Below are 27,063 nucleotides of genomic sequence, written 5' to 3'. Positions count from 1 at the left end.
CACTTAGATGGGAAAATCCTGCCCTGAGATGTGGGTTTTGTGCCCCATTTCACATGTGATTTGGCTCTCAAATCTTCTCACTTAAAAAACCTGGGAAACCGTCTCTGTAGAGACAGGGAAGGGGAAAGTTTGCTGGGCTGGTTGGCTGCGTCGTGACTAAGACGCTGAGCTCCTGTGTGTTTGGACTGACCTTAAGATGCCGTTATTGTGTGTCTTTCAGAAGAGAATGCAGCAAATCATGATGCAGTGCTTCCTGGCTGTCAAGTCCAAGCTGGAATGTAAACTGGGCTACTTTGATCTCATTGGCTGTGATTTCTTGATTGACGAAGACTTTAAGGTATTTAAGAAAATCTTGTTCCCTTTATGCATGCAGCCACTTCTGAGGAGGAAGAAGCCAAATGTTTAACAGCGCATAGCAACCCTTCCATAACAGTTTAGGGTGGGAAGTGAATACTTTATCCAGTTAAAACTGTGACTGGAATTTGGGCAGGAATGTGGATTTAATAGCGAAAAATAGCATGGAACCTTTAGTGACCAGAAGCTCCTGGTCTCAATTTTACATCGTCTCTGAAAGATGACGGGCCGGATACTCAGCTTGTATAAATCAATGCATCCGCCTTGCCTTCGAAGGAGCTATCCTGATTTACACCCGCTGAGTATCTAGCATCAAAACTCCAACAACACAGAGACCCTTTCAAGGCTATTCTGGGGCACTGGCTCGTTTACTGATCAGCAAATCACCAGCAGAACTTTCTAGGTGTTCCTTGTAGGTTTGCCATCCACGTAGTGATCCATCCCAGCACGACTTAGCTGGTGAGAACTGATAGAATCACAGAATAAAGTGGTAAATTGGGAAGTACAGACGGAGAAAGAAAGAGAGAAGAGAGGGGAAGGGGCTGGCTATAACCATCACGTTGCCTCAAAGCATCAAAGTCCTATAAAACCACCTGGCCTGGACACAACAGAAAGCCATCTGGTTCACTTTGCTTTTGTAGGCCTGTTGCTAACGCAGCAGCTAACTCAAATATATTCCAGCAAACCCTACTACAGAATGGCAGTCATGTATGCAGCACAGGGCACGGTGCCCACACAATTGTTTCCTTTGTGCAGGAAATCAATGGCAAGAGAGAGTTAATGGCAAAGACATAGAAACTGGCACATCTCAAATTTCGGTGGCAATTGTCTTTTTGCAATGTTGGCATGCAAAGCCCTGGCTGTGTAAACCTGAAATAGAAAGGGAGATCCAATATCACTCTCGTCTGGCAATCCCTCTGTGGTTAATTAAAAGCGTTAGCTCCGCTTCAGTGCAAACATGGCCCCTGGAGACTATTACGTCTCTATGTATTTTGTATATGGACAGATAAACAGCTCGATTACTTTAGAATGGTTTGATCTATAACCGTGGGGGGGATTTCAGTGCTGAGAAACTGGAGACCCAGCAGTGATGAGCGGGTTTGGAAGTCTGTTCAAGTGGGTAAAGGGCGTAAAGCAGGAATTTATGTCTGTATTTGTTTATTGCAGGCACTTCCTTGTTCTCTTGTCCTGTAGGGAGACAATGAACCTGATTCTCCATTCACGTACACCACTATCAATTAGAAAAAACTTCCCTGAAGTCAGTGGAAGTACCTTAGGTTAGAACTGGTAGAAGAGAAAGGAGACTCAGGCCCAGTGCCTTTAACCCAGTGTTAACGTCTGTATGAATACCATGGTTGCTGGGGTGATTGTGTAGTTCCTGGCTGGGCTTCCTGTTGTGTAGGGATCTGCACCCATAACACACACTGGGCCTGGTTCTCCTCTTCACCATGCACCAGTGACTTCGGTGGAGTCTGATTCGCATCAGGGTAAATGAGATGCATGAATGTGCTGTGTTCTGCACCAGAGCAGGGCTCCCCCTCTAAAGGGGGGCGGCTGTGATGGTCATGTTTCTCATTCCCCAACAGCCCACGTGGAAGGGCGTGGCTATAAAACAGGGTGGAGGGACAGGTTGGGTGGCTGGAGGGCCTAGATGATACAAACCTTGGGGGGTGGGGCTGTCTTTAGGGCAGTGCAGGGTGTCCCCTGGGTTGTCAGTCTAAGCCGGGAAACCGAGGGCTGACTGGGTCACATGGCTGGAGCTCTTCTCTCACACCTGGAACTCCCTCCAGAATGAGGAGCGTAGGTGGGACGGGGGAAGCTTGCATCAACGATGCTTGTGCTGGAGCTGTGCTATAGGTACAGGTGGTCTCCCCCAGAGCTGTGCGTCCGGCACCAAACTCACATACACACAGTCAAAGGAGTGAATTGACGGGAGGGAAAGTGCCGGTAGAAAGGGCTAATTTGAGCTTTCTCCCATCCACGCCCTTCCTTCCTCCTTCTTCCAAATGTCTAGACACCCCTGAATCACTCCCCAGGGGGGCTCCAGGGTCCCGCATTTGTCTTGCACAGTCGTGGAAAGGCATTTCTGTCCCAGAGCATGGACTGCAGCACATTGGTTGCAGCATGCGAGCAAACAGGGCCTGTGGAAAGGACCCACAACCCCTCTGCAGCGCCGACCACTCTTGTCTCAGCTGCGAGGAGGAGGGCATGGCGGATGGGGGGGGTGGGGAGCGCTTGTTTGGCACAGCTGTTCTGTCTCCTCAAGTAGTTTTGCCAAGACCCAGGGCACAGGACCCAGGGCTTAGGGTGAGTTCATTTAAATGGTCGCCAGCCAGGGAAGCAGTTGACAGAGAGGATTGCATCAGCCGGGCAGAAGGGCCGCTCTCCTCAGGGGCCGCTGGGAGGACAGGCCTGCGGATCTTTTAGTAGCAGTAAAGGGATTCAGCCATGGGAGAGCAGACTCCAGCTTTGCCTGCCAATTTGTGAAAGCCAAACACGTTGGGGATGCAGGGCCAAAATCACCCCTGCTGTGAACAGGTCCAATCCCATTCATTTCCATGGCACTGCTGCCCACTGGCTCCTGAGATCGTTGGGGTCCTGGAGTGGTGCGACAGAGAGAGAGACGGTTCCAGGCCAATTTCAGGAGCTCAGGATAAAACCTGCTTTACCGCTTCCATCTTGGGTGCGGGGGAGAATCTGCCAGCTAACTTGGTGACCTTTGGCAGCACTAATTGGTTCCCTTGTGGGGAGCTCAGCAGAGACTGAAGGCCCCTCTCACTACTCCAGTGCGCTCAGGATTTCAGCCTCATCCACACTGTAACTTGAGACCAGGCCTCTGTAGAATTATTATTAATTGGCTGCAGTGTGGTGATTATGGATCAGGACCCCATCACGGCTTGGTGCTGTACAATCATGGGCCAAAAAGACAGTCCCTGCCCCACAGGGCTCTGGGCTTGGGACCTGACTCAGCACCGGCCCTGCAAAGCTGCTTCTGAGCTGGGGATTCACATGCAAAATAAGCGCAAATCTCTGCCTCCCTCCCCCAGCCCCCCAAAGGGGTGAAGGAGTTTGTATCTGAAGTTGCAGCTGTAGCCAGTATCTTCTTAATTAGTTACGGAGGCTAAATCTTGTAAATGTTACTTTCCTGGCAAGAACGCACGCTCCAAGGTAATGCACACAGATCACGCTCTGTGCGTTTGTGTGTATAAGCACATGCATTCCCCCACCCTCACATGGATTTCAATGGGAATAGGGTGGCCAGATAGCAACTGTGAAAAAACGGGACAGGAGGTGGGGGGTAAGAGGCCCCTATATAAGAAAAAGTCCCCCAAAATGGGACTGTCCCTATAAAAACGGGACAGGAGGTGGGGGGTAAGAAGCCCCTATATAAGAAAAAGTCCCCCAAAATGGGACTGTCCCTATAAAAACAGGACATCTGGTGACCCTAAATGGGAATTAGGCACCTAACTTGCTTAGGTGCATTTGAAAACCCCACTTGGAACCTATTTACATCTTTAGGTACCTAAATCCCTTTGAAAAACTGGCCCTAAATGCGTTGTCCAGAGCCACAAAGAAAATCAGTTTCAGAAGCTCATGGATTCTGGCCAGGCACTTCGGGTGGGTCCCACCTGGTTTTTCCTGTGAACAAGCTAAGGCACCGTTAGAGCAAAACAAAAGGGGATAATGCAGCTTTCACGCCAGCTCTGTGGATCTCAAAGGACTTAAAGCAATGGGACAAATAACTGAGGCCTGGTTTGGAGCTCACTGGCGCTGGCGTAAAGCAGAAGTAATTCCACTGAAGTCAATAGAGTGACACCTGGGGTGAGTGAGAACAAACCCATGTATATCGTATGTTGCGATTAGGTGTATCAAACGCAGCCATTATTACATACCCAGTAATAACTTCCATGTGGTCCCCTGGGAGATAGGCTGCTAAGTAAGACACCAGCACTATCCCCTATTATTTTCAGAGACCCCCAAAGAAATCTTTACTTTCCACTTGGCCAGCTGCTACAATTAAGCAGCGCACAAAGGACCACGCCGTTTATGGGACATCACTTCTCGAGGTCGAAATTCTTGGGAAAAAGAATCAAACTCTCACCCAAACCTGCATTTCTTCTGAGCCCCAAAGCTCAGCCCCCTGAGGCAGTAGGAGTGGTGGGTGCAGAAGGAACACAGAATCAGGACCATTGGTAGCCATTAGCGGCAAAGTAACATGGGATAGATTCTAGCCACAGGTGCTCAGATGCGACAATGATGAGAGCTGTATAAGAACCAAACAGAATAGAAAAAAAAATTAAGTAATTGATAATGAAAGGTCACTTGTCAAATGCTGACTGTATCCAGTGCTATTTAAAGAATGAAAGAAGGCATGCGCCCAGCCTCGAGGCGCTTGCAGTTTACCAGTCCCCTTCATAGGTTAGAAAGTGAGGAGAGGAGGGATGGCCCAGTGGTTACGGACACAGGAACCCAGGGTTCAATTCACTGATCTGTAGCGGGAGGGGCGGCTCTGTGTTTTTTGCCGCCCCAAGCATGGCAGGCAGGCGGCTTTTGGCGGCGCGCTTGCAGACCGTCTGCTGGTGATGCGGCTTCGGTGGCGCGCCTGCGGGAGGTCCGCTGGTCACGCAGGTTCAGACCTCCCACCGGCGCGCCGCCGAAAGCCGCCTGCCTGCCGCCTGCCTGCCGCCCTCACAACGACCGGCAGGCCGCCCCCTGTGGCTTGCTGCCCCAGGCACACGCTTGCTGCGCTGGTGCCTGGAGCCGCCCCATGTAGAGGTTTGGTTTCCTGCTTGACCTTGGGCAAGTCACTTTGTCTCTCTGTCCATCTGCAAAACAGGAATAAAAGTATGTCCCTACATCACAGGGTTGATGTGAGGTTAAATACATTGAAAACATATAAGACACTGAGTAGCTGTACCAGTGGTTCTCAACTTATTTTCCATTGTGGGTCATACAGGCAGCTCTCCGGGCGTTATGTGGGCCACATCCACACAATATATATATTACCTGTATGGCCCCTGAGGATGTCACATGTGCCGCAGCTGGGTGCTGATTGGGCCGTGGGCTGAGAACCACTGACCTATACTGATGGAGACCATATAAGAGAGGAGCATGGAGAGCTTTGCTCCTTCTGTTTGTCTGTTTCACCTGAAAGCACGGAAGGGAAACAAGACACTAATCCAGACATTTGTAAAGGTTCATCTGTCAGGACAAAATCTTACGATTTTGTATTGGGGGCACTGAGCAAAGTTTTCAAAAATGGGGAAAAAATATTTCCCAGAAGCTATCAGTGGAGTTTAGGTGCCCTCTAGTGGTACCGGTAAAACATTTCCATTTCAATGAGAGCTGCCTTCGCTTTCATTTCTACTCTTCTGAAGGAGACAATCCACATTTCAAAGCCCTTTTTGTGTCTTTTCATTTCCCTAAACAAACTGAGAATTCAGAGTTTTATTTTTCCTCTCAGTAAAAGAGGGGGAGAGGTGAAGGGAAAATTACTGCACCAACCCCGCCTAATTCAAGTGATTTATTTCTAGGGGAGAAGGCAGGAACGCTTGTTGAGGAAGACCCGCTGGCTGCTTCTAATGATGAGCTCTTTCTCCGCAGCATTTCAACATCAGAGCACTAGTCAGTCTTAGGACAATTATGTGCGTAAGCCCCCTTTTCTGCCTCCCTGCAAAACGGCTGAATGCTCTGAATCTCCCAGCAAGTTCTCAGCATGAGTTGGAGAACCTGTGCTGGATGCAGAGGCTGAATAGAGGGGTTTAACTCACTGGGCTTTCAATTTGTTGGGGTTTGAATGGAACCCCGTTGCTTTATTTTGTACAGCTTTGTGTGAGCGTTCGCTCTGGTTTCATCACTGCTGTGTCTCACTGGCACCCTCGGATTGGAAAGAGCCTGACAATTCAAAGGAAACCAAGTTGAATTGAACCCAGACATGCAAAGTCAATGTTTCACGTGGTTTCCAGCTGAAACCAAAACTTGGCTCTAGTCATGCTCAGAACTCAAGCCCTGGAATCAAGGCCCTGGGTTCATTTGAAACCAGGCCCTCCTGGTGCTTAATCTGGATCTCAGCCTCACTTGGAATCAGGCTTGTCAAAGCTTCTCCCCTAACAATCTGTACAACTTTGCCACAGGTTCATTCCAAACTCACTTGATGGATGTTATGGAAGGATTATATAAAAAAAACGTAGGTAAATATACACATGTATATGTAGATAGTTAATATAAAGAGCACAAAAGAATACGTAGCATTGTTCCTAACTTAGTAGGCTCAATAAAGCTGGTGTTGTTAAGCCCTGCAAATGGCTACCTCTTAACAACAGATTCACGAATTTCAGCAAACCTCACGAGTGTCTGTTTTTTAATGAAACCACAAGCTTGGGGAATGTCACCTGACTGCAGGGCTCCTTATGAAAGTTTTGCACAGCGCTAGTCAGATCACGGTCAGACTGGAGACGTGGTTAGCCCCTTGCTTATGTTTTGGCCTGTGTTGGCTTGATTTCGCGCTGCCTGTTCTCACGTTCATGAATCAGCACCGGCGCAAACTGTGGGGGGAATAAATGTAGCATTCAGGCTCTTGTCTATGTTCATCTCTTTTTAGGTCTGGCTCCTGGAGATGAATGCAAACCCTGCGTTGCACACCAACTGTGCAGCGCTGCAGGACGTCATCCCCACCGTGGTCAATGGGACGCTGGGTGAGTAAAGAGCCCTGCAATCCATGTCTCATCTTCCCCAATGCGCTCCATGAGACATGCCCACCTGCAGCAAAGGCACAACAACATGGCTTTGGGCATTATACAGAATAGGAGCGAAGTCAGGTTCTGTTTGCGTAAGGGTTTTCATGGATCTCAAACTCTGGATGGGGTCTAATGCCCATTGCAATCAATGGACAGACCCGCTGGCAAAACTGGCGTGGGCCCCTTTGTGCACTAAGGCTGGGACTCTCAAAAGCACTTACGGGACTTAGTCCTATTGACTTTCAGTGGGACTTGTGCTTTTGAAAATCCTACCCTAACCAAGACTGCTTAGGATTGTTGCTGTTTGTAGCCACCTGCTCATTCAGGGCAGAACATGTGTCTGAAGATGTTTTCTTCTACTTGTACGTAAAATGTGTGGGCTGCATTTTTATAAACAGCCCTTCAAATTGTACCCAGACACTCCTGCAAGTGCAGCTTTCACATGCACGTTCATAGCAACACGCATGCACAGTCTATCCGACTTGGGCGTTTATATGGCTCCCGTTAGCATAATATCTTTAATGTATTTATCCTCTCAGCAGCCCTGTAAGGTAGGGCAATGCCATTGTCCCCATCTTACCCATGGAGAACTGAGGCACAGAAGGACTTGCGAGTTGCACAAGAGGTTTCTGACAGACGTGAGAAGTGCGTGTCTTTGTGCAAGATGGTTTAATAATGTCCTGACTGTGTTTCCTTTCATAGCTATGACTGTTGTGTGTAGCAGTTGTTATGCTGGGGTATTTAGTCATGTCCTGACTGTGTGTCCTTGCGGTGACTTAGCTGTGTTTTGTGTGGTGTGCAGTATAGTTTGGTGTGTGTGTAGAGGTGTTTAGCCTTGTCATGATCATGTCTTCTGTCACAGATTTGGCTCTTGAGATTTTCAACAAGAGCTTGAAAGGTCAGAGGATTTTACCTTTGCGGACACAGTGCCATTTTGTGCTGCTCCATAACGGGAGTACGTCCGAAGCTGGACTGAGATCCCCAAAGACCAGGAACGCCCTGGGTATCTCTAGGAACCAAAGGTCATTGACGGAGAGCACCAGCCACCTTGCTCGGCATCCTCTCAAAGCGGCAGAGAAGCCTCCAAAGAAACCAAGCGACTCTGGGGAAAACACCAACTCCCCTCCTCAGAAGGTTTCCCAGAGAACTGTCTTAACTATGCCACAGGTGCAGATCACTGACATACACAGCATCTACGCCTGCCATCCTTTCAACCCCACAGCCCGAAGCGGCCAGGTGAGCGGTACGTGCAGCCAGTACATTATCAGGCCTCTGACATTCTCAGCGGAAGGTAGCATGGCAAAGCATAGCATGGACGATGGCTCAGAGAAGGACATGGCCAGCACGATTGTTCCCACAGCTGCTGCTTCAAAAGAGACCACCTATGGCGTGTGGTTACAGCAGACCTTTGGGATTAAATATCCCACATCCACTAAAGAAGACCCGGCCTTCATCAGCTCCCAGATGGTCTCTCTGCACCTCCAGTCCAAGGTCTCAGGTAGTTCGCCTTGCTTGGGAGGCCACTCCAAGCCACTCTACCAACCCCTGACCCACCCCACAGCCAAGGAAACACCATCGACCAGCGACAGCAAAGCAGCGGCTGTATCCCAGGGCGCCGGGCCGCCTCCAGATGATCAGAAAAAGGTGTCCCATCGCGGGTCTTAGACCGAGATCGCTGTGTGTTGAATACATGATGCTTTCCCATAAGGAACATAAAAAAAACCCAAATCATTCTATATACCCGTGACGTATCTAAGCATTTTTTGGAAACAGTCACTGATTTTTAAAAGCTGTTTTGTTATCATTTTAAAAGAGAGAGAGAGATGATTGTGCAATACACTGACGACTGATCACCAGTGTAACCCACCCCCCCTAATCAATCTGGTACCCTCCCCTCCTCCTACACACAGCATCATCCTATAAATCCATGGAATGAGACTGAAACCACAGAGTGTGATATCCTCTTCCAGAGTGTTTCTTTTCATGGCAGCTGTGCAGCCTCAGATATACCCATGTATGCCATTGTGTGTCCTGTGCAATTATGTATGTAATGTGCACTCCTAATCATGTATTATTCCAGATATATGCGCTCGTGTTCTTGTTTATGCACCAGACACTCATGTTCTAGGGAGCTATTATTCACAATTCTATTAGCATGATTGTATAGAGCCGTGGTTCTCAACCTATTTACCATTGTGAGCTGCATATGCAGCTCTCTGTGTGTTAAGTCAGGCCACATCAACATAATATTTATACTACCTGCATGGCCCTGAGGCTGTCACATGGGCCGCAGTTATGTGCTGTTTGGGCTGCAAGTGGCCCACGGGCTGCGGGTTGAGAACCTCCGGTATAGAGGTCTGGTGTCCCTAGCCTCTGTTTGCCAGAAGCTGGGAATGGGTGACAGGGGATGGATCACTGGATGATTACCTGCTCTGTTCATTCCCTCTGGGGCACTTGGCATTGGCCACTGTCGGAAGACAGGCTACTGGGCTAGATGGACCTTTGGTCTGACCCAATACGACTGTTTTTATGTTCTTCTGTCAGTTAAGCTAGTGAGATTTCCCAGCTCTCTCTTGCATGGTCTGCAGAGAGCTGGTTAATGGCATAATACTTTCTATAGTGGTACATTCCACTGCCACCTGGGATGAATTATTCCCTCCCATCCTGCTGCCCGTTGTTCTGCCGCCTTTCCCCCAGCTACAAGGACACCACACTATGGCAGGGAACGAGGCACAGGTCCTCCAGCTCTGACCACTCAGAGGTATGGTCTTTTCCAAGCCCCTCTGCAGAAGGCTCAGCGGGAGGTCCCCATGCTACAAACTAGTCCCAAGTGAGTCACCTTCGTGATGCTTGGAACCATAGCGGCTCGAAGGCAGGACACCCGACCAGCGTGCCTGTTTGCACTGAAACACAAGTGGGCTTTTGTGTGAAATCCTGCCTGTAGGCATTTAATAATCGTACTTAAATAGCATCATATCAACCTGAACAGAGCCGCACCACGCCCTTTCCCCCCACACGCGCTTCCCGTGCAGTAAGCCCCCATTTTATAGAGAGGAAAACGAAGGCCCCAGGAGTCAAAGTGACTGGCCCAGAGTCACAGAGGGAGTCAGTGGCAGAGTGTGCTACCCAATCCTATATTCAGCCCGTGACGTCTCTCATTGCAGAGGACCATGGGAAAGGCAGCAGTTCTTAATCTGATTTAGGCCACGTCTACACTATGAGCTAGGGGTATGTTCTCAGCATGGCTCAGCCGTGCCTCCGCTGCCGTTACTGCGTGCTACGGTGGCTGCTCTGCCATTCGTACTCACACGAGCTCAATGAGAAGTAGTGTGAGTCCGTGTACAGCTCTAGCTGGTAGTGTCGATGTAGCCTTAGGGACTATCTGTGTGCCAGGCCCCGGCACCCAGATGTGATGCCTCCCTAGCACCGTGTAAAAAACACCTTCCCCACCCCGCCCCGCCCGGCCCTGGCCAGAGCAGGAATCGTTCCAAATGAGGTGTGAGACTGGAGGGCGAAAGAGACCTAATGTCCCAGGTTGTGCCTGATCATCTCCTCATCCTACCATAGTGTGTCATTCAGGGCTTGTGAGTCTTCTCTTCCCTGGCTCTCAGCACTCAATAATTCCCCTTCCAGGGTCTGGGTGAGCACAAGGTGGTCCCATTACCAGACGCTATCTGCTGGGGCCTGCACTTTCCCAACCACCACGTGTGGCTCCCTCCAATCCCAGCACATCCCCAGTAAATCACCGGTAAGCCCCTCGTGTCGTCAGAAGAAGGCACAGGACCCACCCTTTGCTTTCTCCTCCCCTCGCTGGTGGCAAAGAGTCTGCACAAGGTGCCCACGCAGAGGGAGGGGATTTCCTTGGCTTCCCCCACCCCACACAAGCCAACCACTGTTTGCAGCTCTCATGCATTTCTGAGCATGGTGAAGACAGACCTGGAAAGGCAGTGCTTGGCTAGCTCCAGCTGCGCTGAGGCAGCAGGCTGTCTTTAGAACCATCAAACAACCAGAGGTTGCAGAATGAGCTTCCTGGCTATTCCAGAGCCAGCCTGCCTCTCCAGCGGTGCCTAAATCACGAGTGTGGACAAGACGCCAGCAGTCACTTTCTTGTCTGGGCCTGCTCTGAGTCACTGTAGTTCAAACGCCAACAGCTGGTGGACAGTACTGGTCTCACTGGCGGACATAGAGAAAGGCTCATATGACCCCCGTGATTAGCAAGGGCCTTGCAGTGAGGGACAGAGCTAATGCAAACATTCATTTCCCCTGGACCTAGGATGTTTTCTTCTGCTGATAACTGGTCGGGTCCAAATCAAATATCTTGGGCTAAATTCCTCTCCGGTGTGTTTCCATAGACCTCAATGGCGTTACATCACGGAGGAATGTGTCACTTTGGTGGCTGATGGTTTTAGTGTTTGAAAATCTCTGATGGGTTATGGCCGTGGATCAGTTACACTGGGGACAGTGGTAGGCAAAGCACCTAAAACTGGGGACCGGAGCCCCTTTGAATGTAGAGACTGAGGGTTATTGGATTTGGAGATCCCCTGCCAAGGTTGGATCCTAAACCAGAAGCAACCTGCCTTCTGGTTCTGATTTGGAAGAGACATTTCCCATGAGATTTTGGCCCAAGATGGCAGAAATCTTGCAAAAACCAACTAGCTCACATGGCTGCAGCTCATGAGATTTCTGCTCTGTCAGTTCCAAACCTTCACCCCAGCCTTGATCTGGAACCAAACTCTCATTCCTGGGCTCGGGTCTGCTGGCAGTGAGGGCTGAGTATAGATTGATCTTCCCCAATGAATACCACTGGGCTAATTAATGCAAATCAGGGCAGTCCTGATTCCACAGGCTGCAGTAATTCTACTGCACACTGCAGTGCTCTTCAGTTTCGCTGTCATAACGTTATTATAAAGGGACTGTGTGCACCCTCGGCCCACCCAGCAACTCCCGAAGCCCAGTTCAGCTTCAGCAGAGCATTTCTCCTACATCACTCATTCAGGAAGTGTTATGAAACTCAGCGGCGAGCACCGGTTGCTGCTTTCTGAGCGTGGGGAGGAGTCAGACGTACGGTTTGCTGCTCTGTGGGCTGGTGACACCACCTCGGAGCATCACTAGACAGGCCTTCACAGCTGCTTCCGGTCCTTTCAGTTCCGTTTGTGCCTGTGCATTAAAAAAAAAAAACACGCCCACCGTTTGTGTTAACCCTTTCACGTCCATGAGCTGCAGGACATGAGGTACATCTAATAAAGTCAGACTGCCAGTGAGCCCTGACCAATACCCAGCTCCGCTCCTAAGATCCTCCAAACTTTGGGGAAGTTCAGATCCAAGTCCAAATTTTACAGCTGACTCCTTGCCTCTAAAATGGGCCAAACCAAATCCCAGATCCTCGCACTCCTGAGCATTGAGGAAGTTCAGATTTGGGTAAGAACTTGACAGCTTGGGCCTATTTCTGCTTAGAACCCTGAGCCCATTGACTCATCCTCAACATCCCAAGAGGCAGGACAAGGATCAAGTCAGTGCAGTTCCCATCTCTACCTAGGGAGGTGGTGGAATCTCCATCCTTAGAGGTTATTAAGGCCCGGCTTGACAAAGCCCTGGCTGGGATGATTTAGTTGGGGTTGGTCCAGCTTTGAGCAGGGGGTTGGACTAGATATCTCCTGAAGTCTCTTCCAACCCTAATCTTCTATGATTCTCTCTCCTTTCCCCCTTTCTTTCAGCAGCTCTTCTTTCCCTTTCCTCTTCCTCTCCCTCCACTGTCTTGAAAGAGCCCCCTCCCGCTTTGTCCACCAATCCCTCAGGTACTAGAAGAGTCACTACCTGACTGGCCAGCATTCAAGTAAAACCAAACTCTTTGTTTCATAGAATCCCAGAAACACAAAGAGGAAAAGGACCTTTATTCAGGCCCATCTTCCCCACCCACCCTGGACCTGCGCAGTCCAGTTTCAAATTGGTTTGGTAATAGGGCTCTCCCCTAGGGAGACTATTCCATACCAAGCCCTGCGGCAGAACAATGTCCCATTCCCATAGTCTGCGTTGTCTACACAGACTGTTCAGAGCCCTTCCATGGCTAAGCACCCGGCATAGAGTTTACTTACATGGCTCTTCCCACCACCTTACTCATCCATACATCACCTGTACCAGTTGCTGAGGAGAGGAGAGGGACGAGATCTCTCCACCCAGAGATCATTCTTGGTTCTGGCTCTGCTAGCCAGCACCTCCTTCCCGTGCCTTCTTCTACCCCCTCTGTAGTGGGCTACTTAACTCTTTCATCTTCCCCCAGCCCATTCTTATGCACTAATTAGGCACAGTCAGGTCCACCGGGGTGGGGGTGGGGGGAATAACTGGTGTTTACGTGGTCAGCTGGCTCAGCTGTGGGTTCCTAGCACTCTGCCACAGCCTCACGAGTTGGAAATTTGTCCCCAAATCCTCCCTTTCATCAAGGGATTCCTAGTTGTACCCCCAGGCTTGCCACGCTGCCGGGGCTGCTGCTCTCGGCATCCCTCCGGGGGTGCATTACAGAGCGCGATGTTCATTCTTTATTTTGGTTGGGTTTGAGAGTCAAACTGTCACATTTGCTTATCCCTCCCCCCATCTCCTTAGCCGGAAGCTGTGACACTGGGGGATGGGAGAAGAAAGGTTTTCAGACCAACAGGAAACACTTTTACATCTCAGATCTTCCTGCCTCTAACCCTAAGAGCAAGTAAGCGGACGGGCACGGCACGTTCTCCTCCCACCCTCTGTGCTTTCTCCTCATGCTTACGGACCATTTGTTAGAGACAACGTCAGCACGTCAGCCTGCGATTTCGGACCCGACACCGGGGGCTGCAGTGGCTGAGGGCAGGTGCCGTGCGTGGGGGAGCTGGTGAGAAGAGATGGGGTGCTGCAGCATAAGCACCCGGCGAGCTGCGTCGGCGGGGACGTGCCAGGATGAGATGGAGCTGCTGGAAATAGGTGGTAGCAGGTAGGCAGCATGTCTTTGAATCTGGATGTTTGGAAGGGCTCGATGGCCTTGCTGGATACACAGAGGTTACCTTCCTTCTAGAGCAGTGGTTCTCAAGCTTTTGTAGTGGTGACCCCTTTCACACAGCAAGCCTCTGAGTGCAACCCCCCCCCCTTATAAATTAAAAACACATTTTCCTATATTTAACACCATTATAAATGCTGGAAGAAAAGCGGGGCTTGGGGTGGAGACTGACAGTTCACGACTCCCCATGTAATAACCCCGCGACCCCCTGAGGGGTCGCGACCCCCAGATTGAGAACCTCTGATCTAGTGCCCACCGGAATATTCCTAGCAATCAAGCAGTTAAAAGCTGAAACGGCCATGTCAGAATTTAGTCTCCTGCCTGAACATGACATTAACTTTCCCGTCCATGTCACAGTCTAGATAAACCCCATAGGACAAGTGAATAAAGAAACCTCTCCTATTCATCTCCCGTTTCCTGTCCCTTCCTCTCCCATGACAGAAAATGGTCCATTTCGGAAGCTCAGAGTGAAGGCTCCCTCCATCTCAGGGACCCCGTGACCGCGACAGAGACTGCGACAGAGACAGGAGGTGTGAGTATAAGCAGAACCTCACAACCCAAGAGTCACGTGTAGAGTCAGGTAGGAGAGTCCGGGCCTGTTTATTTCAATGGGGCATGATGTCATCATCACCGCTTAGGCTTTTCCACTCCAGTAAGGCACCTGACACCGTTACATGGATAGGCCCTGAGCCCCAAACAATGATGGACGGTTCTCACTATCGCAGGGTGTGGGGAGGTCTTTTCCCCTCCACTTTTGCACAGTCATACAAATCCACACACTGTTTCTCACAGAACCTGAGGCTAGCTGAAGAGGAAGATTTCCAGGGGAGGATCAGCGAGCTGAACCCACAGGTGAGTCTAACGCCATTATGATTTGTGTCAGGGCATCTCCTAGAGGCCACAAACAGGCTCAGATGCTGGGTGTTGTCCCCAGGAGCACCTCACAATGCTCTTCGCCCCATTGTACACAGAGACATCTCACAGTAGATGAAGGGCAGGAGCTGGGAGCTGAGGCCAGGTCTCCTGAGTCTCAGTTCAATCCAAGACCATCCCTTCCTCTCTGAGCCTTACATCCAAACACCAGAGCCATGTCCAGGAGTTTGCACCTAGATTCCATTGGCTCCACCTCCAGTTTCCATGTTTTTCAGGACACTTCCCATCAAGCTAATAAAGAGACGTTGTTTTTGCTTCCAGGCAGAAGTGCTGTGGGGGAGAACACGGGAGGAACTAAGGAACGTCCTATTCACACAGCCCATCACTGGCTGGGAAGGGAGGACCATCCACTCCCTTGGGGAAATAGTATGGTCCTCACTGGTTCTTATGCGCAGCTGTCACATGGAGGTAAACCATCCTCATCCTGTCTGCACCTTCTGTCTCTTTAGCAAGGGATTTCCCAGATGCATGGGGGAAAGCAATGTATTTTTAAATGGTAGGAGCAGAACGAGTGGGGTAATTTGGGCCTCGGGCCAACAACAGGATCTGCTATCATGCTATTTTGGAAAACAGATCCTGTCAAATTAACTTGATATCTTTTATTTTTTGATGAGCTTACAAGTCTGGTTGATGAAAGTAGTAGTGCTGATGTAATATACTTAGACTTCTGCAAGGCATTTGACCTGGTACCGCACAACCTTGTGATTAAAAAACTAGAACCATATAAAATGAACATGGCACGCATTAAATGGATTAAAAACTGGCTAACTGATAGATCTGAAAATGTAATTATAAATGGGGATTTGTCGTTGAGCGGGTCTGTTTTCAGTGGGGACCCGCAGGGCTAGGTTCTTCATCCTACGCTATTTATCATTTTTTATCATTGACCTGGAACAACACATACAATTATCACTGATAAAGTTTGCAGATGACACAAAAATTGGGGAAGTGGTAAAAAATAAAGAGGACAGGTCACTGATTTAGAGTGATCCCGATCGCGTGGTTAAGTGGGGCCAGCAAATAATATGCATTTTAATATGGCTACATATAAATGTATATGTCTGGAAGCAAAGAATCTGAGCCATACTTACAGAATGGGGGACTCTATCCCGAGAAGCAGTGAGTCTGAAAAAGATGTAGGTGTCATGGTAGATAATCAACCGAACATGAGCTTCCAATGCAATACTAAAAGAACAGGAGTACTTGTGGCATCTTAGAGACTAATAAATTTATTTGAGCTTAAGCTTTCGTGGGCTACAGCCCACTTCAATGCAATGCTGTGGCCAAAAGAGTTAATGGGATCCTGGGATGTCTTAACAGGAGAATCTCAAGTAAGAGAAAAGAGGTTATTTCACCTCTATATTTGGCACTAGGTGCAACTGCTGCTGGAATCCTGTGTCCCATTCTGGTGACTACAATTCAAGAAGGATGATGATAAATAGGAGAGGGTTCAGAGAAGAGCCATAAGAATGAGTAAAGGAATAGAAAACACCTGCTTTATAGTGACAAACTCAAAGAGCTCAATCTATTTCTCTTAAAAACAAGAAGGTTAAGAGGTGACTTGATTACAGTCTATAAGTACCTACATAGGGAACAAATATTTAATCATGAGCTCGTCAATCTAGCAAACACAGATATAACACAATCCAATGTCTGGAAGTTGAAGCTAGACAAAGTCCAACAGGAAACAAGGTACATTTTTAACAGCGAGGGTTATTAACCACAGGAATAATTTACCAATGGTCATGGTAGATTTTCCATCACTGACCATTTTTAAATCAAGATTGGATGTTTTTCTAAAAGATACACTCTGGGACTTCTTTTGGGGGCATTCTCTGTCCTGTATCACACAGGAGGTCAGACTACATGATCACCACAGTCCCTTCTGGCCTTGGAAGCTATAAATCCCAGTGCAGAATTGGAGCCATACTTTGCTGAGAGGGAATTTGGGACTGATGGCGAAAGATAAAAATTCAGCTTTTTTCACCAAAGTCAGCTAAAGGCGGACAGGTCTCACATGAGCTTATTAGAACTGGTTGACGTTTTTCATTCAAAATGTTGTGTTGATGACATTTCGTTTGTTTAAATGAAAATATGCATGGCCAAAGAATTTTGAGATATTTTAATCACAAAGCAAAAAAAGAAAAGAAAAAAAAGGTTTTTTTTTTAAATCTAGTTTTCTGGCACCAAATAAAATAAAATAAAATAAAATAATAAAAACAAGTCTTTGGATTTCATTGTTTCAGGAATAAAAAACATTTCCAGACCAATCCTAGGGCTCCCCCCTTGTTACTGTCTCCAATAACATGACTCTCAGTAAGATCTGCATGGGATCACAACTGAATGAATTCCAGCTGAGAAAAACTCAGCCTGATGTCTCAGGTCACGTCTACACAGGAGCTCTCCGGGAACTTAAGGCGAACAGAGGCAGCTAAAATGGGGATAAATAATATCTACACTCCTTGTCTCACAGCAGCATTGTGGTTAGTTCATTCGTGTTTGAGATCCTCCAAGGAAAGGTGCTATAGAATGGCCATGTATTCAGAGTAGCGATTTGCTTGAATTTTGGTTCACCCCGGGCCATCTGCTACATTACACAGCACAACTCATAGCTCCCTTCTACAGCCCATAAACAACCTGGCCTATTGGAACTGTGAGCACGTATAGATGTACGAAATACTGCAGTGATGGAGAACGGGTAAGGCAAGGAGCTTGGGGAAATTTAATCTCGATCATATTTTATTTTAAATAGGCCTTAACATTTTAGGACGACGATGATAATAAAACCTTATTTCCACAGGAGATGTCCGAACGGTACATTGTGCTGTTCCCCTTCCAGCTGTTGATTCTGTCAGTGGATCACATGAAGAAGGCGTTTGTCTACCAGGTAAAACACAGGGTTCCCTTTCTACCATGTAGAGCCCCAGTTCATTGGAGCACTGGGCTTCATCCACCAAGGCACCAAGCTATCCCTTTGCTGTATGTCTGTGGCACAAATACGGTAACTAAATATCAGAACAGGAGCTCAGCTAGAAAACTCTCTAGCTACAAAAGGAGCGTCCCGATCTGTGGGCCTCCAGAGCAGAGGAAACCAGAGGGAGTCCAGGCCTGACCATCATCGGGGCGTGATGAGGAGGGAAGAGACAACAGAAGGGAGAGAAGGAAATCACAGATGTACAGAATTATGAGCTACAGGAGCCAAATCAAAGAGTAAGGCATGTTGTCCAAAGCTTGGGGATCTGGCAGGGTGATGGTGGGGAGAGGCACAGTAAGTGTATGAATTAGGATGGGAAGCCCTTTAACACCGCATGGCAGGGCTGAATAATAGCAATACACACTCTTCCAATCACTTTCCATCCCTAGAGCTCAAAACAGAACTAGATTTCATCCACAGATTCTTTACAAAGGATGTCAGCATCATTATCTCCATTTTACAGATGGGGAAACTGAGGCACAGAGCGGGGCAATTACTTGCCCAAGGTCATCGGCAGAGCCAGAAATCAAACCCATGTCTCCTGAGTTCCATTCCAGTGCTCTAGCAACTAGGTGATGCTGCCTCCCTTGAAAGAGCTGGGCCCAAGTGGCATTTCATTTTCCTGAAGTAGGGGACCAGCTTTCAGGAGGCAGGGAAACACTGGATGTGGGGGAAGTAGAGCCTGGCGTTATGGGAGAGTGCGTGACTGAAGAGAGCGCGGAGAGGAGGGCGTCACAATGATTGCTTTCTAACAGTAATTCCCCACTGCTGCAGGGCCTGCTTCCGCTGGCGGGGATGAGCGTGAGGGATGTGCCGAGTGACACCGGCTGCATGTTTGAAATGATGGGTAAGCCTTCTTTCTAGACGCCTGTGAAAGGCTTAAACAGGTGGCAAATCCTCTTGTGCTGACAGGGGAAAGAGGGCCACTTGTCCCCCTGTGCTCATTCCAGGCAGCACCTCATCCCTCTCCCCGAGAACAGGGGCACCCATGTGCCAAGCGCATGCAACAGGGATAAGGCCCAGGCAGGGCTAGGGGCATTGGGATTCCTAATCTTCACATGTAAATGCAGCAGCCACTGATTCTCAAGCCAGCAAAGCTTCATTGTCAACTGTGACCCTTCGTGCTAAAGTGACCCTAAATGATAGAGACTCCTGAATCTGCTCCCTCAAAGTGCTGAGTCCACCTGTTAGAGGCCAGTGTCTTTTCAAGCAGAGCAGGACAACTGTCTAGTTCTGATGGGGACTAGTCCAGAACCCACCATCACGGACCAAAAGACGTGGATGAGCTTGTCTCAGCATCAGGAATAGAACTGGTCCCAAAGGAGATGCCTGCAAGGCTGGTTACCAGCATGTGAAGTCTTGGGGTGCTGGGAGGAATTTCTGTCTTCTTCCTGGGATGCCAGAGCTGTGTGTTTCCTTCCATAGGGCCCATGATAGAATCCAGGATCATCTCATGCCTGAGTCCAGCTGAATTCCACATCTGGGTTCTCAGCATCCAGCAGCACATCAAGATGGCAAATGCTCACTGTCCAGCCCACCCCAGCAATATCATTTCTTTCCTGGTGAGGCTGCCTTGCGGGTGGTGGTGGGTAAAGCCCAGAGTAGATGCAAAGTGAATGGGATGGGGACAAGAAACATTCGTGGCTCCTGAGTTCAGAGAGACTGAAGTCCTCTGTGCATTCCCAGGTGGGGGTATGATGCACCGAGGCCAGAAACAAAATACCAGAGCGATGGACACCAGGCCCATCAGCTGCAGTGAGCCCAGCCACCCCACGCACAACCCTGTGCTACCTGAACTGACAATTAACAACCTGTTCTGGTGGCTGGAGGCAGACTCTAGAGGGAGATGTCACCCTTTCCTCCAAGCCAGTGTACACCCTGAGGACACCACAGATCCATCATAGGCTGTCGAGACCAAGTCTGCTAAACACACTATGAACTTTCATACCACTGACATTTAGTTTTTCTAACTGGCTGAGACACAGTCAGCCGAACGGCTGGTTTTCTGAGGCACAGAACGGGGCTGTGATTGACAGACCATAGGGAAATGGTTAGTCGGGCGGCAGGCCAGACATTCAACCTTCCCATTAGTTACTGTCCCAAAAAGGAAGATTTGGTCTGAAGTGTCTACTGGCCTGTCCCATACAGAGCCTCATAAGCCACAACACAATACCATGAAGTGCTACCAGAGGACAGGCGTACACTGACGTTGAGAATAGTCATGCAGTTGGATGCTACTGAGGGGTGGCATATTTTAACGCAGTGAATATTCTTAAGGTTTTTCATCCAGTTCTCCCCTTCAAATTCTGTCTTCATGTTTCTAACTAGGAAAGATTCAGATAAGCCCAGACCCAGCCTAGTCCATCACTCCTCTCTCGAGCCTGACCGCCTGAAAGTTCAATTAAGGGTCCTCTTCTTCCAATCACCTACTTAGTGTAAGGATGTTTCAGGACCAATTCAACCAGGCCCACAGGTTACCTCACAAACCCAAGGAAAGCCGACAAACCCACCTCTCACACCAAGTTCTTAGATCTTATTCCCCTTTTTAGCAATAACAAACCTAGCCGTCCTGGTACATGACAGGGACTTTCCTTGTTTTCCCTACACGCCCCCAAAATACAATAACAGGGTGTTCAGATCTTAATATTCTTTGCCAGGAACCTTTGTTCACACTTTTCCATCTCTAAAAGATTATGCAGATGTTGTAACACCCACACAGGCCTACAAAACCTACATCTCCATTGCGTATACATCTCCTAACGCATTGCTAATCAACGGTCCACTAGATACGGATTAGGCCTTTATTGTGTGCTATGGGGTAAGCCCACCTAACCCATGCGTAACTCCCATACCCTTAGCAGCTCATCCCCCTTCCAGCAATGGCTGCTTCACCCAACCTGTCCGTCACTAAGTCTCCCTTTCAGAGAAAGGCCGACTCCACTCCAGTGCAGCCAGACCAAGGCACCACTTGATTGTCCCCACTGCTTCTATGTGCTAAAACGTAGCTGTGCTGTAGGGCTTACAGCCTGCACGGGGGACTGCACAACCTGAAGTGTGTAAAATCTCAGGGACGGGGAGAGAATAGGCCCCGGTGGTTGGTTGACTAAATATTTTTCTCAGATCTCCCGACAAGGGGAAGGGGTGTCAGGCTTATTCTTATGCCATTGAGAGACAGGCCTGATTAAGAACTCTAGGCCCAAACTGCTTTGAATTTGGGGAAAATTCTCATTTGGATCAGGCCCATTTCTATAACAGGGCCAAAACAGAACCTCACATCACACGAAATGTCCCCTCTCAAACCTGGGGCAAGTTTAACTTCAGATGCAAATTTATCTAAGGTACTGATATGGACCCCATGCCTGTAGTATCTAAGCACTTCACAATCTGTAATATCTTTAGCCTCACAACATCCCTGTGAGGCAAAGCAGTGCTAATATCCCCATTTTACAGGTGGGAAACTGAGGCACAGAGTGGCTATGTGACTTGCCCAATGTCGCACAGAAAGTCTGGGGCAGAGAAGGGACTCGAGCCCAGCTCTCTTAAATCCTATGCTAATGTCATAAACAGTGGAACATTCATCTAACACCTTCAAACCTCTAACAAACATCACACTTCTATTTTTATTCTCTTCTGTATTGCATTCTGATGTGTCTCGGAAAAGGTTCCATGTGATGAGCAGTGGAAGAAACGGAAGCTGATGAAGCATCTGTTTTACACCACCATTCTGAAGTGGGAAGGGAAACCCATCCAGCACCTAGGACGGATACACTACCTGGCCATGGTGCAAGTGGCTTATGCCAGCATGGGGGTAACGTACAGCATCTATTGCTCTAAAACATGTGGATGACCTTAGAAGGACTAGAAGCATCTGGAGCTTGGGTTCACATGGAGTCACTGGGCTGAGATAGCCTGGGGTCCTAGCTAGATGAGTGCATATGGAAACAACAGCTGGTCAGGAATTTTTCAACCTACCAGTTTTTCACCATAAAATGCCAATGCCTCAAAACCAAAACTGTCCGCAAAACATACATTTCTGAAATGAAAAGTGTTGGGGGGTTTTTTGAGGCTAGATGACACTTCATTTCAAAATTTTAGTAAATTTAGAGTCAAACAAAATTTAGAAGGGTGGAAATGTCAAAATTTAAATAAAACATTTCAAAATTGTCAAAAGCAAATGATCTGATTAACCCAAACTGGAATTTTGCCACTGTTTGTTGGTTCACAAGAAGTTTCGAGATTACAATGTTTCTTCCCAATTTAAAATGGCAGAACTTTTCTAAATCTCAAGAATTCTCATGGGCTGGGAAACCCTAAATGAATCATCAATGACTTTTGGCTTGTGCAGCATTATTATTCCACAAGTAATCTAAAAGAAATCAAGAGTCAGCCACATAGTCTAGTGAAAAAGGATCCCACAGTATCAAAGAGACAGACACAGATGATTTGTGGGTATGTAAAATATCCCTCAGAAGTAGGGTGACAAGACAGCAAGTGTGAAAAATCGGGACAGGGGTTGGGAGTAATAGATGCCTATAGAAGAAAATGCCCCAAATATTGGGACTGTCCCTACAAAATAGGGACATCTGGTCACCCTACTCATAAGGTATCAAATACCTGTGTATTGTGAGGTACATACCTATACAAACACCAAGACACATTGCATTTACATGCACCCATCTGTGAGGGAGGAAATGACAACACAGATTCTAAATTGATCAGTTTCATAAGCCTTGTGTATTCTCTCTCAGATATACTGTAGAGGATGTTGTCATGTGTTTCTGTCCCAGATGTGGACTGGCTACAGAGGTTGCTTACCAGGGGCGGCTCTAGGTATTTTGCTGCCCCAAGCACGGCAGGCAGGCTGCCTTTGGCGGCTGGCCTGTGGGAGGTCCCCGGTCCTGCGGATTCGGCAGCACACCTGCGGGAGGTCCGCCGAAGCCGCGGGACCAGCGGACCCTCCGCAGGCAAGCCGCCGAAGGCAACCTGCCTGCTGCCCTCGTGGCGACCAGCAGAGCGCCCCCTGTGGCTTGCCGCCCCAGGCACGCGCTTGGCATGCTGGTGCCTGGAGCCGCCCCTGTTGCTTATACACACCAGGTGTGTTCATCCTGAGATCCTTTAATGCTCTGCCAGGCATGGCAAAGGCTGGCTTTAATAAGGTATTTTGCACATCATGCCACCTAGTGTCCGAATAGTATAATGCAGCCTAGCGTTCCATGACAGATGACCTGTCAATATTTTATATTGCAGCTCTAGCAAAGAAAGGGAAAATACCTGCTTGTGGGGTGTGCAATGATGATGACTGAATGCTTGAACGTGACCCTGTGATTTAGGGTCTCTCTCCACACCCATTTTACATCACTACACATTCTGCCTTCAAGCTAAGGCTGCCCTATTCAGTACAAGTTAGTGACTTTGATGTCTCCAAGCAGTGCTATGTACCTCTCTCCGCAGGACTTTAAAGAGAGGCTGCTGGCGCTGTTTCCAGAGGATCTGGTTTTCCTCTCCGTAGACAGAGAGAGAACCGGCATTGCCTATGAGGTAAATAATGAAGCAGGCGTGGAGACTGACTTGGGGAGAAAGGTTACCGAGCCTGTAGCGCGTGGTTCAGTGAGAGCTAAGCGCGGAATCCAAGAACCACCGTACAAGTGCTGGAAGGGTATAAGCACCAAGGAGGGAGAGGGGTTGATTAGGGTGGCCCAGGGAGGAATAACGAGGAGTTACGGGATGAAGCTGAGCTAAGGAAAACTTGAACTGAATATCAGGAAACGTGTCCTAACAATGAGAGCGGTGGAGTCTTCCCCCAGCTGTGGAAACCGCCGTGCTTGGGATAGTTAATACTAGACTGGGCAACCCTGCACTAGTCTGAGGAGACACACTTGGTAACTTCATCCCCCTTCTCATTTCCCCCACCTCTTCTCTGACTCCAGGACTTGGCAATTCCCAGTAAGGCTCTGTTAGAGTCCTTAAAAACCAGTGTGGGGGTGTATCAAATGGCCTCTGAGCTCCATTTCTGCCCTAGCTCAGAGCTAACCCCCAGGAGGCTCAAGGTAACTTCAGCTCCTAAACTTCAAAGCAGTCGCCACATGGCTTGGCATCTGCACTGCTGAGTAACAGAAACTGAGCATGACAAGGTGGGTGAGCAAATCTCTTTTATTGGACCATCTTCTCCCCCACCTTGTCTCTCTAATATCCTGGGACCGACACCGCTACAACAGCGCTGCAGAAACAGAGGCAGTTACTTTCCAAGGAACTTTTGCTCTGGATCTTTTGCTCTGGATGCTGCATCTTTTGCTCTGGATGCATCTTTTGCTCTGGATCTTTTGCTCTGGATGCAACAAAAATAACACGAAGGAACCACAGGGAGAGGGGTGGGTTCTAAATATCCATATTTGCTAAATAGACACAAACATGCAAGGCCTAGCTACATACATCCTGCCGCTCTTACTGGAGGCTAGCAGCTTCTGTAACATAGCACACCATGAGCTCTGTTAGAGGGGTGCTACCTTGTGCCTATACACTGCAGGCATTTTCTTTCCTTTTCTCTTTGAAGGGAAAGCTCCCTCTAGCTGGGATCCAAGCAAAGGAGAAATCTGCTGTGCTGGGGCGGCTGGAATTTGAAATCACAGGTATGCCAGGGATTGATGGTCGTGGTGAGGGTGGTGAGAACTGATTGTGCCATGAGGATTTTTGCATTGCAATGGAATCAGCTGTCCCTTCCCTAACTGTTTAGTCCAGGCCTGTGGTAAGGTGGCCCCAGGTGAGGACACTAGGATAGACAGGCTGTGTTTAGCTAATGGGGCTACAGGCGCTGCCTGTGTCCAGCAGCCTCACTGAAGAATCCTCTTCCCAGTCATTAGCTGAGCCCTGCCTCTTCTCTACCACACGAGACTCTAGCTACAGAAAATCAGCCTCCTCTCCCATCCACACCCCTCCGCTCAGGCTACACCCAACCCAGGCCAGAGCACTCACCTTCCCTCCCCCTCCAATGCACTCACCTTGCTGCTGGCTATCAGGCTTTTATGGTCTTCTGTGTTGCCTGATTGGCCCATCTGCTCCAGCCCTGTCTCATTACTCCACCCTGTACACCTGTGAGAGGTCTGAGCAGGTGTAGGGAGGGGAGGAGGAGGAGGAGAAGAGGGGGGTTAACTCTTTACCTGCTGGGACGCAGCTGGAATACCTGTGCCCTCTCCCAGCGTAGGCTGATAACACATGGGCCAAGAAGAAGGATGTGTGGACTATTCCTGCACCAAAATGTTCCCACATGCCTCACTGTTCTCTTGGCAGGAAGCCTGACGGAACCGATCCTGGTCGCCTGCTCCACCGCTGAAGATTATGAAAAATGCCTCTTCTACCTACAAAAGGTCCTCATCAGATATGACCCCCATATACCACCTTTGCTCTGTGGCTGTTGCGGCTTCTGCTTTTCCAACCTGGGACTTTCCCAACCTTACACACAACTGCTTATCCTACTCCCCTCCCCAATAAGGGTCCTCCATGATTCAAAACCAGTTAGCACTCAGGGTGACTATTCAGCTTCCTTGGAACTCACCCTCCCACCTAAAGGGTTCATCATGGGGGACCACAATACTTTTTCCTAATCAGAATGTATGTGTGCATCACATGCAATCATCCTGGAGGTTTGAACACCCCGCCTCCACTGCAGAAAGCATAAGCCACTGCAGCTTGACCTAAAGGGCAGAGACCACTAGCTAGTCACTGTTAGTAGAGGGATATGCTCTGTGGATCATGCAGAAAGGGAGACACATGGCATATACTGAACATTTGGTTGCCTCTGCACCATACTTGGGGTTCACAAAAGGGTGATGGTGAACTGGGCTGCAAGATTTTAAAAGTAGAAAAGCTCTGAGCCCCTTGAGAACTTGGATTGAGACAGGCTGCACCTTTTCTGAATGCTTAAAATCTTAAAAGCGCTTGAAATCTTTCCAGCAGCATTGCTGTATTAGTGCATTAATCCGCTGACATCAATCTGTTCCAGCCTGAGCAAATCCTTGACACGGTGACTGTCCAGCCCCCACCAATGGTGCCGAAGAAATCACTGCAGCGTTAGAGCCATGGAGCCTATGGAAAAGGCTAGCACCCAGTGACAGCGCTGACTGGAGGGGCCAGATTGATGGCTCAGGATGCTGGAGGAAGGAGCCCCCCATTGGCAAAACTAGAGATGGCCCAGAAACAACTTGAATCCAAACCCCTTCAGCCTGAGAAGGTTGAATTGTGAGGCCTCGATCTGAACCTACCCTGTGGGGTACGGTCCCTGGCTGGACTCATTCATTCGTGCCCAGGTTAGCTGCTGTTCCCGATGGCCTGTTGGAACCCCCTGGATATAATCCCGGTTGATCAGACTCCTTGGGGAGGAATCCTTCCTGGTTTGATCACTTTATTTATTGGCTGCTGCTTCTTGGAGAGAGAAATAACCTAAAGTAGTGTGTAAATAGGATGGATAAAACCCATCAGCCCAAGTCCAAGCCTTGTGCAGAAAGGAGCCTTCCTGTTATAGAGTTTAAGGCCAGACGGGACCGCCCAATCATCTAGGCTGACCTCCCGTATAGCACGGGCCCTACTGGCAGGGCCGGCTCCAGAGCCCAGCGGGGCAAGCACCCGCCTGGGGCGGCCCTTTCCCGGGGGGGCGGCAGGCTGGGCCGGCGGACCTGCCGCAGTCATGCCTGCGGGAGGTCCACCGGAGCCCCGGGAGCAGCGGACCTGCCGCAGGCATGACTGCGGAGGGGACGCTCGGCCGGCGGCTCCAGGGGACCTCCCGCAGGCATGACTGCGGACGGTTCGCTGGTCCCGCGGCTCGGCTGGACCTCCCGCAGGCATGACTGCGGCAGCTCAACCGGAGCCGCCGGACCAGCGAACTGCCCGCAGCTGCGGGAGGTCCAGCCGAGCCGCGCGACCAGCGGACCCTCTGCAGTCATGCCCGCGGGAGGTCCGCTGCTCCCGCGGCTCAGGGGCGCCTCCCGGGCATGACTGCTTGGGGCGGCCAAATTTGTAGAGCCGCCCCTGCCTACTGGGAGGCTGTCCCAGGA

At 49.3% G+C, this 27,063-nt stretch overlaps 2 protein-coding genes across 3 annotated transcripts in view; both read left to right on the top strand.

Moving 5' to 3' along the window:
* Positions 1–9,130, top strand: part of TTLL10 (tubulin tyrosine ligase like 10) — a 129,968-nt gene extending 120,838 nt beyond the window's left edge. The window contains exons 16-18 of the mRNA XM_044995985.1: positions 221–337; positions 6,956–7,049; positions 7,954–9,130. Of these exons, the coding sequence (XP_044851920.1) occupies positions 221–337; positions 6,956–7,049; positions 7,954–8,756 (1,014 nt within the window). The 3' untranslated portion in view covers positions 8,757–9,130. The remainder of the gene's footprint in view (positions 1–220; positions 338–6,955; positions 7,050–7,953) is intronic.
* A 3,937-nt stretch (positions 9,131–13,067) lies between these two features.
* Positions 13,068–26,589, top strand: LOC123354200 (probable pleckstrin homology domain-containing family N member 1). 2 transcript variants are annotated; one of them, XM_044995967.1, is made up of 12 exons: positions 13,068–14,049; positions 14,554–14,644; positions 14,905–14,964; positions 15,307–15,453; positions 17,846–17,932; positions 18,794–18,866; positions 19,445–19,581; positions 21,681–21,827; positions 23,471–23,557; positions 24,570–24,645; positions 25,304–25,380; positions 26,016–26,589. In XM_044995967.1, the coding sequence occupies exons 1-12, from the start codon at positions 13,961–13,963 to the stop codon at positions 26,085–26,087; spliced, it is 1,143 nt and encodes a 380-aa protein (XP_044851902.1). In that variant the 5' UTR covers positions 13,068–13,960; the 3' UTR covers positions 26,088–26,589. The 2 variants fall into 2 exon arrangements, with proteins under 2 accessions (XP_044851902.1, XP_044851901.1); XM_044995966.1 differs by lacking the exon at positions 26,016–26,589 and having other exon boundaries at positions 25,304–25,771.
* Positions 26,590–27,063: the final 474 nt, after the last annotated feature.

The sequence above is a fragment of the Mauremys mutica genome, chromosome 21 (genome assembly GCF_020497125.1).
Source record: "Mauremys mutica isolate MM-2020 ecotype Southern chromosome 21, ASM2049712v1, whole genome shotgun sequence".
NCBI lineage: Eukaryota > Metazoa > Chordata > Testudines > Geoemydidae > Mauremys > Mauremys mutica.
The sequence above is the reverse complement of the archived record's forward strand: the minus strand, read 5'-3'. Positions and strand labels throughout refer to the sequence as shown.